The 12,998-nt window shown below is 41.0% G+C and overlaps 1 protein-coding gene across 1 annotated transcript in view; it reads left to right on the plus strand.

The window, feature by feature from the left end:
* The window catches only part of MDGA2 (MAM domain containing glycosylphosphatidylinositol anchor 2), a 388,481-nt gene that overhangs the window by 194,734 nt on the left and 180,749 nt on the right, over positions 1-12,998 (plus strand). The window contains exons 4-5 of the mRNA XM_087746923.1: positions 2,631-2,827; positions 6,460-6,592. Coding sequence (XP_087603049.1) covers positions 2,631-2,827; positions 6,460-6,592 — 330 coding nt within the window. The remainder of the gene's footprint in view (positions 1-2,630; positions 2,828-6,459; positions 6,593-12,998) is intronic.

Below are 12,998 nucleotides of genomic sequence, written 5' to 3' on the forward strand. Positions count from 1 at the left end.
TGACCTGGACAGGGTGTTTGGGATGTTGTCTCACAGCTGCAGGGTAGAGGGGAAGGATCGTTTCCCTGGACCTGCTGGTTGCACTCTTGCTGTTGCAGCCTGGGATGTGGTCAGCCACCTCATGTTCAGCCACCAGGACCTCCAGGGCCTCCTCTGCAAAGCTGTGTCCTGGCCAGTCAGCCTCAGCGTGCCTTGTGTCGGGGTATTGATTGCCACCATACAGTGGCAGGCTTCACAATTGCCTTAAGTCCCATTTTTAGGCTTCAGGTGATTTAGTGTGTCTGGTCTTGAGTAACTTCAACAAAATGAAGGTGGGTCAAGACTTGGACTTCTTGTGTATTTCACCTAAGAGGATGCACCTTCATCTGAGGGTGAGAGATTCAAGGAGTGGTCCCCTGGCTCAGTGTTGGAGGAGCTTGACTGCCAGTCATCCTTGTTTGTGGTCTAAGGATGTGCTTTAATAACCAAACCCTGGAAAGCATTCATGTGTGAAATGTTCTGTTGTTCATCAAAATATAGGGAACAAGTGTTTTGGCCTAGAAATTGAAGCAAGCTACTAATTTCCTTCATTTTATTTTCATTGCGTGAGTAGAAGATACGACGTTTCAGCAATCTCATCCCTTTTCAAATGCTACTGTGATTTAAAATAACCTTTAAAACAAAAATGAAATCTTGTTAGAAAATGCCATCCTAATTTGGAGCAACAGTTTCATAATTTGTTTCTGTGATATTAAATTAAATGTTTTGTAGAGTACAACGAAGGTAACATTTACTTAAAATCCATGCACTATTACAAGATATTATTGCTTGAATTATTCTAAATTTTGGAACAGGTTTTGTTTCTAATTAATCAGGAGACTCAAGCTTTATTCTTGTTATGCAAATCAAAATGTAAGCATCTAAAGAATAATTTTTAAGTGCAAACTGCTTTTCAGTGTGGACGTTTGAAGCATGCTGATCTATTTAGATAGTTAATGATGGGCTTCCTTTAGTAATCCCATGTGCCTCTGCCACACCTCTAATTTTTAAAAACTATCAAAACCCCCAATTTTTTAAGAACTGCTATGCTGATGGTCCACCTCACACAATATACTGCGGTGGTTACAGTGGTGTTTGACTGGCATTTGGGGAAAGGACATGGGAGCAAAGTGGATGTGACGCTTCCCCCGAAACAGCTGTCCTTGTTTTCAACGCCGTTGAAAAGGGACTCAAAAGGGGAGCATGATCACGTTCCCTTTGACATTGGTGGTCATGCTAAGATTTGAGCATCTCGATCTGCATTTCACTGAATTGTGGCCTCAAATAAATCTGATTAATTGACATTTGGATAGTTACACAAGACACTACAAAAATAGGGTTAAATATTTGGATGAATAATTAATTAAGCACTACTTAAAACATTATTTATATTTTGTTTTAAGGAAGAAGCACTGCTGGTCAGGTTCTGAAATTATTTCAGTCAAGGCTGAGTTGCACATGGGAACATGCTGTTGCTGAGGGTGTGCAGATCAGATTGGTACAGGTATAATTAGGCAAGTTGTTCCTGCTCTCGGTGGGTAACAGCATCAGTGCCTGTACTGTGCATGTTGGAGCCAAACCTGGATGTACCTTTGAAACATAGGGGCTAGGCTTAGAGAAGCAACTTCCCTTGGCTGCCAGCCCTCCAGGTAGTGTAACATCTTCCTAAAGCTCACCAGAGAATTGCTTACCATGTCATTTGGAGGTTGAGTGGGTTTTAACTAGTACTTAGTAAAAATAGCTATTGCTTTTCTTGTTTTGTTTCATTTTTTTTCCTTCTTTGATATAATTGTACCTTCAGAGAAAACTCATAATAAACAATAGGAAAAACTTGCAAACAGGAATCTACTTGTTCCTGATGGTATGAAGCCCAAATTAATTAATTAGGTGTACTCGCATTCCAAGGACTATTGTTACTTCTTCCCTATTTAAGATGAGTGAATTCTGTTTGGGGATCTAATTTTCTTTGAACTGATGCGGTGGGAGTAATTACATGATATCTGTATTTTAATCAAGAGAAGTGTGTTCTGAAGCCTGTGATGGGTTTACCTGCTTAAAGTTAAATGCATGTAACTGAAAGAAGGGAATATGCATTAAATTACTGTATTAAATTGTTGCTTTAAAGGGAAACAGATGCATGCACATGATCTATGTTCTAGTGGATCCTACCATTAGGATGCAAATTAGTCTGTCTGTTTATTTCCAAAGCTTTATAAACTATTTTGTCTAAGCGACATTTAAATTAAAATCATACATAAGAAACAAGTACTAAAGCAGTACAGATGAAACCTAAGTGTTAGTGGAAACAACAGAAATACGATTGACATTGTCATGCATGATCTTGTGTATATTGTTATATCTAAAAGCCTGAGTTGTAAATGAAGATCCAGTTGTGCTAGGTGCTGTACAGATGAAAACAAACTCTAAAACTAGATTCTGCTGCAAAAGTCCTAAAATGTACGTTTGTGGCTTTTAGAGCTGTATTGCCTCTATTTTGCTGTTGACTTGTACGCCAGGTGATGCACACACTTCCCATCGCAGAACCATCGTAGGGTCAACTGAAGACTGACTTTGTCTCATGTTTTTTTTTTTTTTTCCCCCTGTCTTCCCAGATTTGGATGATCCAATAGTAACAGTCCACCAGAGCATCGGGGAAGCAAAAGAGCAATTTTACTATGAGAGAACGGTGTTTCTCAGGTGCGTTGCCAACTCCAATCCGCCTGTTCGCTACAGCTGGCGACGCGGCCAAGAGGTATTGCTGCAAGGGTCTGATAAAGGAGTAGAGATCTATGAGCCCTTCTTTACCCAGGTAGGAATGAAAGTACAGTATTTTTTCCTTCCTTAGGCTACTTGCACCAGATTCTTTCTAACTGGATCTGCCTGCATATCCCTGCTGGGTTTGTGGTGTGGGTAAGTGGGCATGGCCTCCAGATAACTACACCCCAGCACAAATGCACCCATATGTTATTATAACACTTCCTAATATAAAATTTGTCTTTTAATTTTTTGTAAAATTATGAAATAGGAAATTATGAGAAGAGGCACAGTGAGTGCTGTCTGCAGGAGCTCTTTTGAAGTCATTTTGCTTGGGCGCTGCAAGCCCAAACCTCTGATTTGACTGCTATTCCCTAATCTTTTCCAATACAATGCAAAGTGATTCTGCACAGAAGTTACAGCCTAAAAAGCTTTTCAAGAAGGCTAAACTCTATGGCAACTCCCTGTGTTGGTTTGTTTTTTTTTTTTTTTCATTTTATTCCGCCTTTCACTTCTTTGAATATGTTGTTGTTCCAGAATTACACACTTAAAAGATGAGGTAGCAAAAATGGAAAGAAATGCTTTAAGTCTTCCTACAGGCAGACTGGGCCATCAAAAGAGTCTGTCAGATTAGATCAGATTAATTTATTGTTAGCACATTTGCGCAGTCTCAGGATAAAAAGGTGGTATATCCTGTTGTCTATGGACAAAAGTGTGTGACGGTGTTTGCAAAAAGAAAAAAAAAAAAGAAAAAAGGAGGAAAAATAGTTTTGGAAAGTCTCAAGCAATAACGAGTAAAGACAGAGGTGAAAACTGCCTGGTAATTTGGTCCTCATAGCAGAAAGCAACCTGCAACTTTCATAAATAATTTTCAGCTAATGATTTGAGAGCACCTTCATTTTTTCTTTTTATTGTACTTGACAGCTTTATATTGCTACAGTGGCTTGGTATTTTACCGAGAAACATGTAGCCTGGAACCTCGCAGAGATGAGAATTAGATTACATGGTCAGGTTATTGGTTTCCTAAATGTGATGAGATTATTTTTAATTTAACATGTACGGACCCAGTTTAGCAAATCTGAGGCTTGTTTCCTTGGACTCAAGTGGGTAAATTGGAGTTTTTTAATGTTTTAATTAAAAAGTAAGAGACTCCCTGGACATGGGACTTTTTGTTTTGTATTTCAATATGGAAATGCTGATGATTACCTTCCCTATCATCTAATAAGATCATATCTAATAAAATGTGTCACATGAAATTAGATTCAATATTTAAAAAAAAAAAAAAAAAGAAGAAAAAAGTCTAGGTTACTAGGAGCATTCTTCCTAGAACCTCTCTCTGGGCTGAATTAATGAATAAATCAGATTGTCATCTTGATAGTCAAAAGCTTATCCATAACCTTTTTACATTTATTGGAGGTCAGGTTGAATTAGTGTATCTTGTCAGTGTGCCTACAAGATCTGATACATGTTTATAAGAGGAAAAATGTAATTAAAGGTTCAAGAGTCATAAATATCTACTGAACATCTCTGCATAATTGGTTCAGCTTGTGATACGGTAACAAACATTAAGAGCTGATGTGAAGAGGGATTTGACTTCAGAGCATCAAGAGATATGAATTTGAGGTGGCATTTTTTTGGTGATTGCTTTGAAGGTGGATTATCAGTCTGAAAATTAAAGAAATGTAAAGGAAAACAAGTAGTAACACAATTAAATTTTCTACTGTATTGTACCCCAAAAAGGCTAGTTTTTCTTTCTGGTGGTTTTCTTGTTTTATTAAATCATAGAAGGCACCTGGAAAACTGGGCATATGCAAATGAATTCTTGAACTTTGAACAATTTTTTTTTTTTTTGATGAGTCAGGTAATGTCAGCTACTTGTTTTAGCTGCCATGGGGAAAAAAAATTGAACAAACATGCACATTCTCATCTGTGGGAGTATCTGAAATACTGAACTTTTCAAAACCAAAATCTTGATGCAGAATTTTTTCCCAAGAGTTTTGCATCATCCTCATTGCACATTGTAATTGCACAGCCTGCATACAAGATTAAATTTGCTGTATTTACAATAATTATGCAATTAGACATAATTAGACTAATTATCCAAACCAATGAAGAAAATATATACATTTTTATAAATCTCTGCAAGCTGGGGACATGATCCAGATACCATTGTGAGTTCAGCCCACAAGTTCAACTTGGAGTCCAGAGCTAAGGACTGAATTGATGGGATATACCTGCTCTGTGTTTCCAGAACTCAATGACTTTGGTAGCTGTCTTCCTACTGACCTGGATTGGGCCCTTCTCTAGTCCAGATAAACCTCCTCTTAAAGTACGATCTTTGTGTTTAGGAGCAGCCTTTCAAAGGCTTGGCCTTGCAAACACTAAATCAGCACATGCTTAATTTTAATCACGTAATTTCTGTGGGGCTGATTACATATACAAAGCACTTCAGTTCCAGTACTACAAACATCTACCAAGCTTGATTTCAACGACTGTTTCGTTTCTTGTCTGGCTAGCTGTATCTTCTGTTTTATTGGTTTTTTGCTAGTTGTGTACTTGCATTTTCACAAACTACCCTATTTTTGCTTATATTGGCCTGGGCAGTTGTTGCTCATGATATTGTTGAAAAGAAATATGTTGCTCAAGCTGTGGTAATATTAAAAGTTGTTCAGCTTTAACAGGACATGTGATAATGAACATTTTTCAAAGTTTGCTCTTTTGAAGCCTTGTGAGCCCATTCCGGGTGTCTGCCTCCCTGGGCTGGGGTTCTGCCTTAGCCTTGTCTAAGCATAATACATTTTTAGCTTATCACTATAAATGCAGGCAAAGACTCAAAAGTGAGCAGCTGGAGGGGAGGGGATTGAAAGCCCGAGGAAGTTTGTTATTTTAATGCTAGAGTAAATAACGTGCAGGTATTGATACATATAGATTTATCTGATGTTTTCGCAGCCCTCCACGCGGTTGCATCCTCACGGCTGACACCCTGATGTGCTTTGCTGTGCTCCCTGTGCTTTCTTCCTCCCTGCTCTGTCCCATGGCATCTCTGCGTGCTCCAGATTTTGTATCTAACACTCCTTTCAGCTTTTTGTTACTCTTGTTGCCAACAATGCTGTAGGATTTTACATACATATTTCAGCAACTTGCTTTTTCTCCCGAGTTTCTGGTTCTGCGGTGCCCATTTGACATAGTACTGCAGCGGAAATCTCGTATTTCCCAGTTTTCTCTTGATTGTGTCTGAAGGAACTCCTTCATTACATATCCCGTTCAGGTCCCTGCTCCATCATTTACACTGCTGGCTAAAAATAAAATCCATCAGCAGCTCATTTTCAAAGGAAAACAGCAGGATTTCTGTGGCTTGTGATTTTTTTCATCACGTAGATTGTACCTTAAGATATATTATCGTGAATAATGCTGCAACTTGAAAGACTCTGTCAAAGCAATTTCCCCCTCGCTGCTCTCTTCTTTTGCCTTTAATATATAAGTGGGGCTACAGTTTTAGGTTATGGCAGCTGCCGTTTTTTCAGGTAATTAAATAAAATATGTTTTCTGGACCACTTCAACATCTGCTTCTAATTAGCCACCTCTGCATCTTCCTCTTGCCTCCTGGAAGCCAGTCTCAGTGTTTCTTGCACCCGTGCTTGTTCTTCTGCCTCAATCCCTTTCTAATGCTTTCTCTTGCACGTGCAGGGAGAAACAAAGATCCTGAAGCTGAAGAACCTCCGACCTCAGGATTACGCGAATTACAGCTGCATTGCCTCGGTGAGGAATGTCTGCAGCATCCCTGACAAGATGGTGTCCTTCCGACTCTCTAATAAAACAGGTGGGCCTCCAGCAGCAGCCTTCTCTGGTCATTAGATGTACCCATGGGTTTTTGTGTTGCAGCGTTGTTCTTTTGCTTAAAAAGTGCGTGACTGTATGCAGCCACGCAGCGGTAGGAGCTATTCAGGAGCACGTTGTAGGAGCCATTTTCAGGTGTTGGTTTTTTTCCTCACCAAAGTTAGGATTTGAAGAAGAGTTTTGATTTATTGCTCTCAATGTTTATCGCTCTTTGGATTTTGTATCAGGATTTGTGTTTCCCCCAGTAAGAGGAAGGGGCATCTCAGTCAAGGCTGGGCATAGAGTAAAATCAATCCTTTACAAGTCCTCCAAGCACTCTCAAATACTTCTCTCAATGCTTTGTTGAAAGCTAATTATTTTTGGTCAACAAAATATTTTAGGAAAAAAATCAACCTTTTTATGGTCTTACGTTGATTTAAACGATTGGTTTTATATGATTGATTTGATATAGTCTTACATTGATTTAAACAAAAGTGGTTTCTTTCAGATGTAATTGGTTCAAATGAAAATATTGAAGCAGTTGTGTTGAAATGCTTTGCAGGAGGAGAACTAGGTGTTTATCTGTAGTCTCTGACCAAGCTGGCTCCATGTTGTGGCATTTCTTGTGCATTTGCTCTTTTCTTTGGACTTGTTCCTGGCTGAGCAAATGGTCAGCTGTATATCTCCCTCTCTTCGTGGCTGTATCACTGTATCTTGAGAGCCTAATGCCAGTGGTTGATGGCAAGACGTGCAATTGGGAATGCTAGTTTCCAGGAGGATGGAAATTATAGATTGTAACTCTCCTAAAGACTCTGTGTCCAGGATCGACAGAGGATGTGTCTGAAATGGTTTATAAACCTGATGCTAGAGAGCAAAGTCCTTAGCTCAGATGTTTAAGTAATTAGAAATTTCAGAGAAGTGTTTTCTGGAGAACCGTTCTTCAGCAAATGTTTAACATTTGAAGACTTCGGGTCTTAATAGTGCCTTAATAGCGTATGCCTCAGGGCACTGAAAACAGGTAGCAAATGAACAAAACAGTTGAGGCATTGACATGCTGAGTGCATCTAAGATGAACTATGAATTTTATTTGCACTCACACATTTCACATTATTTCTGTCCTCACGGCTTTATTCCAAGGAGTTGCCTTCAGCTTTTTCTGAATTTCTGATTTGACAGCAGGGACTTCAAAACTGTGGTATGTACCATTACTGTACACAACCCACTGCAAAGCAAATTCACTGCTCAGCTTTAAAGCTGCCACTGGCAGCAGGGGATTACAGTCAGCTCCAAAGGTATCTGGCAAAATGATTTGGAAGCCCTTAAGTTACTCTCTGGTTAATTTTGCCAGGGGAAAAAAAAAAAAAAAATCTTAATGTGAGGTTTGTCCCTCATTAGTTGCTCTGATTTCATACCAGAAGAGGCATGAAAGCCTGTCTGGCAAGGAGAGGTGTGCCTGATAGTTGGCAGCAACTTTCCTCTCAACACCAGTAGTAACTCATCCACCTTCATCTATGAGAACAGAGGATGAGAGTTGTTACTGCTCCCATTTGTCAGCGCAATAATTTTTCTGTTGGAGCCAGAACGGTCTTTGTCCATGTTGGACCTCATCTGCAACAGAAGTTTGCTTATGTTACCGTAATGGGGGAACATCAAATAGCATAATGATTCTGAGCTGAGGACAGGTGAACATGATCTAATTGTGCAAAAGGAATTAATTATTCCCACGTTACAACTGTCATGTCTATTTTGGGAGAACGGTGTCCTGCTACCTTAACAGGAATTGTTCTTCCGGAGTAATTTCCAAAGTAAACAAGCCTGAAAAATTATAAATATTCACACTTTCTCATTAAGAACTTGGTGGCAACCATTGTCAAGGGCAAGATTAAATATGTAGAGTAATTACTGCAACATATCATTAAAGATGATGACTGATGTGTTGACAATTCTGGGACAAAACTTTTCTCATTTGGTATGACTTCATCCGATATAGCTCTTTGGTAGAACTTCGTCTGGTGTAACTTCATAGAAGTTATATGAATTGTAAATCTAGAGTAATCCAGGATAAATCCAAGGTAATGAAAATCAGAACCTGAACTTGATACTCTGTTTTGGTATAGAGTAGTCCTAGTCTGTCCATCTGTGTTTAATTTAAAGCTGGAGGCATGTAATGGAGATGCCTGTATGATGGGAACAAAGGAGAGACAAACAGAAGTGTCTGTAAGGTGGCAAACACGCACGATATTTATTGTAGTTAACATGGCTACAAGTGAATTTAAGTTCAGCTGCAAATTATGTGATTGCAATGTAAAATTGCCGGCAATTTGGCTATTCTGCATTTCTTGGGTCTGTAAGCATAACTGGTGTGAGAAGATTTTGCTGAGCTTGGCTGTTACTGGTGAGAGAGATGACTAAGGAGAATAGTTGAGGCTTACAGCAGCTGTGGGTTTCCATTTTGTTCCAGTCATGTTTTGGCACACTGGGTTCAGGCTTTTATTGCGCAACACGTGGACTGTTGCATGATTTGTCAGGCTCCCTTTGGTTGATTGACTTGTAAGCAAAGTTGGGAAGGTTTTTCCCTGCCATGGATGTGCACTCGAGCTCGGGTTGCTCAGGGACATCAGCTGTCCCAGCAGCCAGATGGGGTTTGCGAGGGTTTGTGAACCATCTGTGTGCGGTGGCTTGCCATTCACCTCGATGGATTGACACGGTGCATGCACGGCGGCTGGGAAGCCGCTGTGCTGCAGGGAGCACCTTGGCTCCCCGCTGGCCCTGATTGATTGCCACCGCATGCTGATGCACAGCAGGGCTCCTGCATGCTGTAACGAGCGTTTGTCACATGTGATGATCGTTGGCAGATTGTGCTTGAGGAAGTGTGCTCAGCAGATGTGAAAAAATACCCATGTACTGTTACTGTATGCTTGGAAATCCTTACTGCTCTGAGAGTATCCTGCTACTACTCTGCCTACTTTTTGCATCCAGGGCCACCGAGGTTCTCACAGATGACAGTCAAGTCACCTGTTGAACCTTCTGCTTGATAATCTTCCTGTATTGTTAAAGACCATGGTGACAGAGGCACATAAATACTTGTTTTTTCCTCTTTTCTTTCTCTGAAACACTCTCAAGTCTCCCTGCCTTCCCTCACCAAGAGCTATAGGTGACTCGGGCATGAACGTAGACACTTGTTTCAAGGAAAGCACTGCAGATCCCGGTGCTCTGCTGCTGCTATTTATGCCGCAGGGTCTTTCATACACCTATACTCCTGTGCACACACCTGAGTTGAGAGGCTAATTTGACCACCAGGCATGTCTTTGGGTGAGTAGTTCTGGTTTCTGTTCAGTGCCGCCTGCCAGCTTGTCCCTGTGACCTTTTTGTTTTCTGTGCTCACTCCGTCTTGCTGATTATTTGATTACGTGTCGTGGCATCACCGGAGTAACAATCAATTACTGTGATATAACCAATCCAAAGGAAACTTTCTGCGTACTTCTCCTTGAATAATTAGAGAGGTAATTAAGCTGATGCCCTCAGATGAACATGTATTCATCAGTATACTTTGGACATGATGCAGATTTGAAGTGTTACACATAGGTATAATTAGGTACACTCACACCCCCTGCATTCAACAGCAGTGTGTTAATTACATCTCTTCTGTGTGAGCCTGAAGCCTTAGACACAGCATCCTATGTCTGTAGGTACTGCAGGAGTTAGCATTGGCATCATTTTTCAGACACATGGATTTCTTTGTTCCAATGCAGACTAGTTTAAAATACAAAACCCAAAGTGGATGTTGTAATGAGAGAAGCTGAGATCATCTCAGAAGCATGTGACCATACGTATGCTGAAGCCCAAGATGACAATTAGCAGTAATATTGTACAGCAGCAGGTAGAGGCACTTGTTGAGCCCAGACCCACTTTGTATCTAAAGACAGCTATTACTCTGCAAATTTATTATCGAAATAGATGAGAAATTTGAAGGGAAGCAGAAACACTGTGAAGTGATTCACCTGCTGGCAGATTGCTGGTGAGTGGCAGGAACAGAAATAGAAGTCAAGATGTGAGGAAGAACAGCAAAGGGACTAATTTTGCAACTCTCATTTGTTTTTAGTAGACTGAGTCCCTTTAAAATCAGCACGTAGAAGTAAATTTGGGTAATGCAAGCAAGAGTTTTAAAACCAAATGCAGCTGCTTTGCAACAAAATCAAGGGGTTATTCTGACAAGGAGGAGGAACCCTGACAATTTTCTCAGTGCATGTGCTTGAATCCATGCTGTCGGAAGACGAGCAGCTGTGAGGGTGGGTGTCACACCGAGTCATGACCTCCATATTTTCTGCCTACGTTACCCGTTTTTGGTGCCTCAATAGGTCCATGCTGTACCCAAGAAGAAATCCAATTGATCTGATTCTGGCTCCTACTCCACCCATTGGGCTTTTCTTGGGGTTGCTTCTGTCCTGTCTCTTCCCCAAGGCCTCAGAGGGTTCTTGCATGGCACTCGTGTCTTTTCCCCATTCATGTTTTTCACCCTCCTAGAGCTCTTAGTGTATTTGTACTCCCGAAATCAGTGAAATTTTTCCTCCAAACAGTCCTCACAGTTTGAAACTGCAAAAAGCACAAAAGACAGAGCTGGCAGCAAAGGCTTCTGGGGTGGGGGAAGCACAGTGCTACAGGTTGTGTCTTCTCACAGGAACAGCTTCCTGACACCTTTCTCATCTCCTGTTTCCACTTACGAGTGTTTTGGAATCACCACCTTGATTCCTCTAATATGCCTTCTTATCCTCTTGCCTTGTCTTCAGTAAGGCCTTTGATATGACCTCCCGTAGTTCCCTTATAGCCAGATTTGTGAAGTGCGGATGATTAGTGGAAAATTGGCTGGGCCTTTGGGCTTGAAGGGTGGCATAATGTCCAACTGGTGGTCATTTGCTCCTGTCATCCCTCGGGGATCAAAACCGGGAACAATACTGTACAACATAATTATTAATGTCCAAAACGATCGGACCCAGTGCACTTTTGGCAAGCTCTCAGATACCAGATTGGGAGTAGCGGTTAATACAGGGGTCTTGACAGGCTGGAGAAAAGGGCAGACGGGAGCCTCATGAAATTAGCTGAGGAAAATGCCATGTGCTGCCCATGGAGAGGAACAACCACGCCATGTACCAGTACATGTTGGGGCCAACTGGCTAGAAAGCAGCTTTGCAGAAAGGGAGGTGGGTTGCCCTGCAGACAAGTAGAACACGAGCCAGCAACGGGCCCATGCCAAAAGGCCAACAGCAAGCTGGGCTGTAGTAGCAGGACTGCAGTCAGCAGGTCCAGGTCAGTGATCCTTCCCCCCTGTTCAGCGCTTGAGACTGCATTGGGGCGCTCTGTCCAGTTTGGGGCTCCCTAGAGCAAGCAAGACATGGATGGACTGGAGCAAGACCAGTGGAGGCCATAAAGATGGTCTGGAGCTAGAGCAGGTGAGACATGGGAGGGAGGCTGAAGGAGCTGGGTTTGTTCACCTTGGGGAAGATGCTCAAACTTTGACTGGATGAGGCCTGAGCAACCTGATCTTAATTGGCATTGCTTCAAGCAGGGCTCTGACCAGACGCCTCCAGAGATCCCTTCTGACGGAGATCATTCTACAATTCTGTGATTAAAACAAGCACATTAAAAGGCAAAAGAGTGTTGTGGAAGTTGTTGTTTGAATTCAGTATTATCTCCTCTCCCCAGCATATCGTTGCCTATATAAGAACTGATGAAACTCCTGAAGACCTATCGCCCTGCCTTAGCCTGGACCATACATTGGCCAGGAGGTCCTTCTTTTTGAAGATGCTTAGCAGGAACAAGTGCAGTCTCCTCTAGAAATACAGGGGTTATGTTATTCCAAGCATAATTCCGCTCTGTGTCAGGCATGAATTATTGACAGATTATATTAAAATCTGTCACCAGTTTGCATGTGACTCATTATTTAATGTTTAGAGCTGGGAAAGGTAACTTTAGATACATCTGAATGCCCAGATCTAATAATAGCATAAATGGATCCTTTTAAGAATGTTCATTGTTTCAAAGTGTCAGAGAAAAGGCATATTTACCCATAAAACCACTGAAATTCTGGACTTCCAATAATATTTCTCCTAATATGATTGAGTAAAAGCAAATCAAACTTTTATCTTGATCTACAGAGTGGTTTTGGTGGCACAGGTTAATTTGAAAATGTATATTAGTTTGTATATTAGCAGCTAGTTCAGGCTATTTAGTGCAGGTGATAATTAATACATAATATTGAAACTGATTTTTGGCAACCTCCAACATAGAAATAATCCACAACAGTAACTTTTACCAAGAAAGATGAATATTTCAATATGTGATTTTTCAGCTGCATGACATCGTTCATTCAAATCACAGCTGAAGCTAGCATTCTGTCTGGGGCATGTAGTGGG

Source organism: Nipponia nippon, unplaced genomic scaffold, assembly GCF_047370975.1.
Source record: "Nipponia nippon isolate SJK-2023a ecotype South Korea unplaced genomic scaffold, ASM4737097v1 scaffold_11, whole genome shotgun sequence".
NCBI lineage: Eukaryota > Metazoa > Chordata > Aves > Pelecaniformes > Threskiornithidae > Nipponia > Nipponia nippon.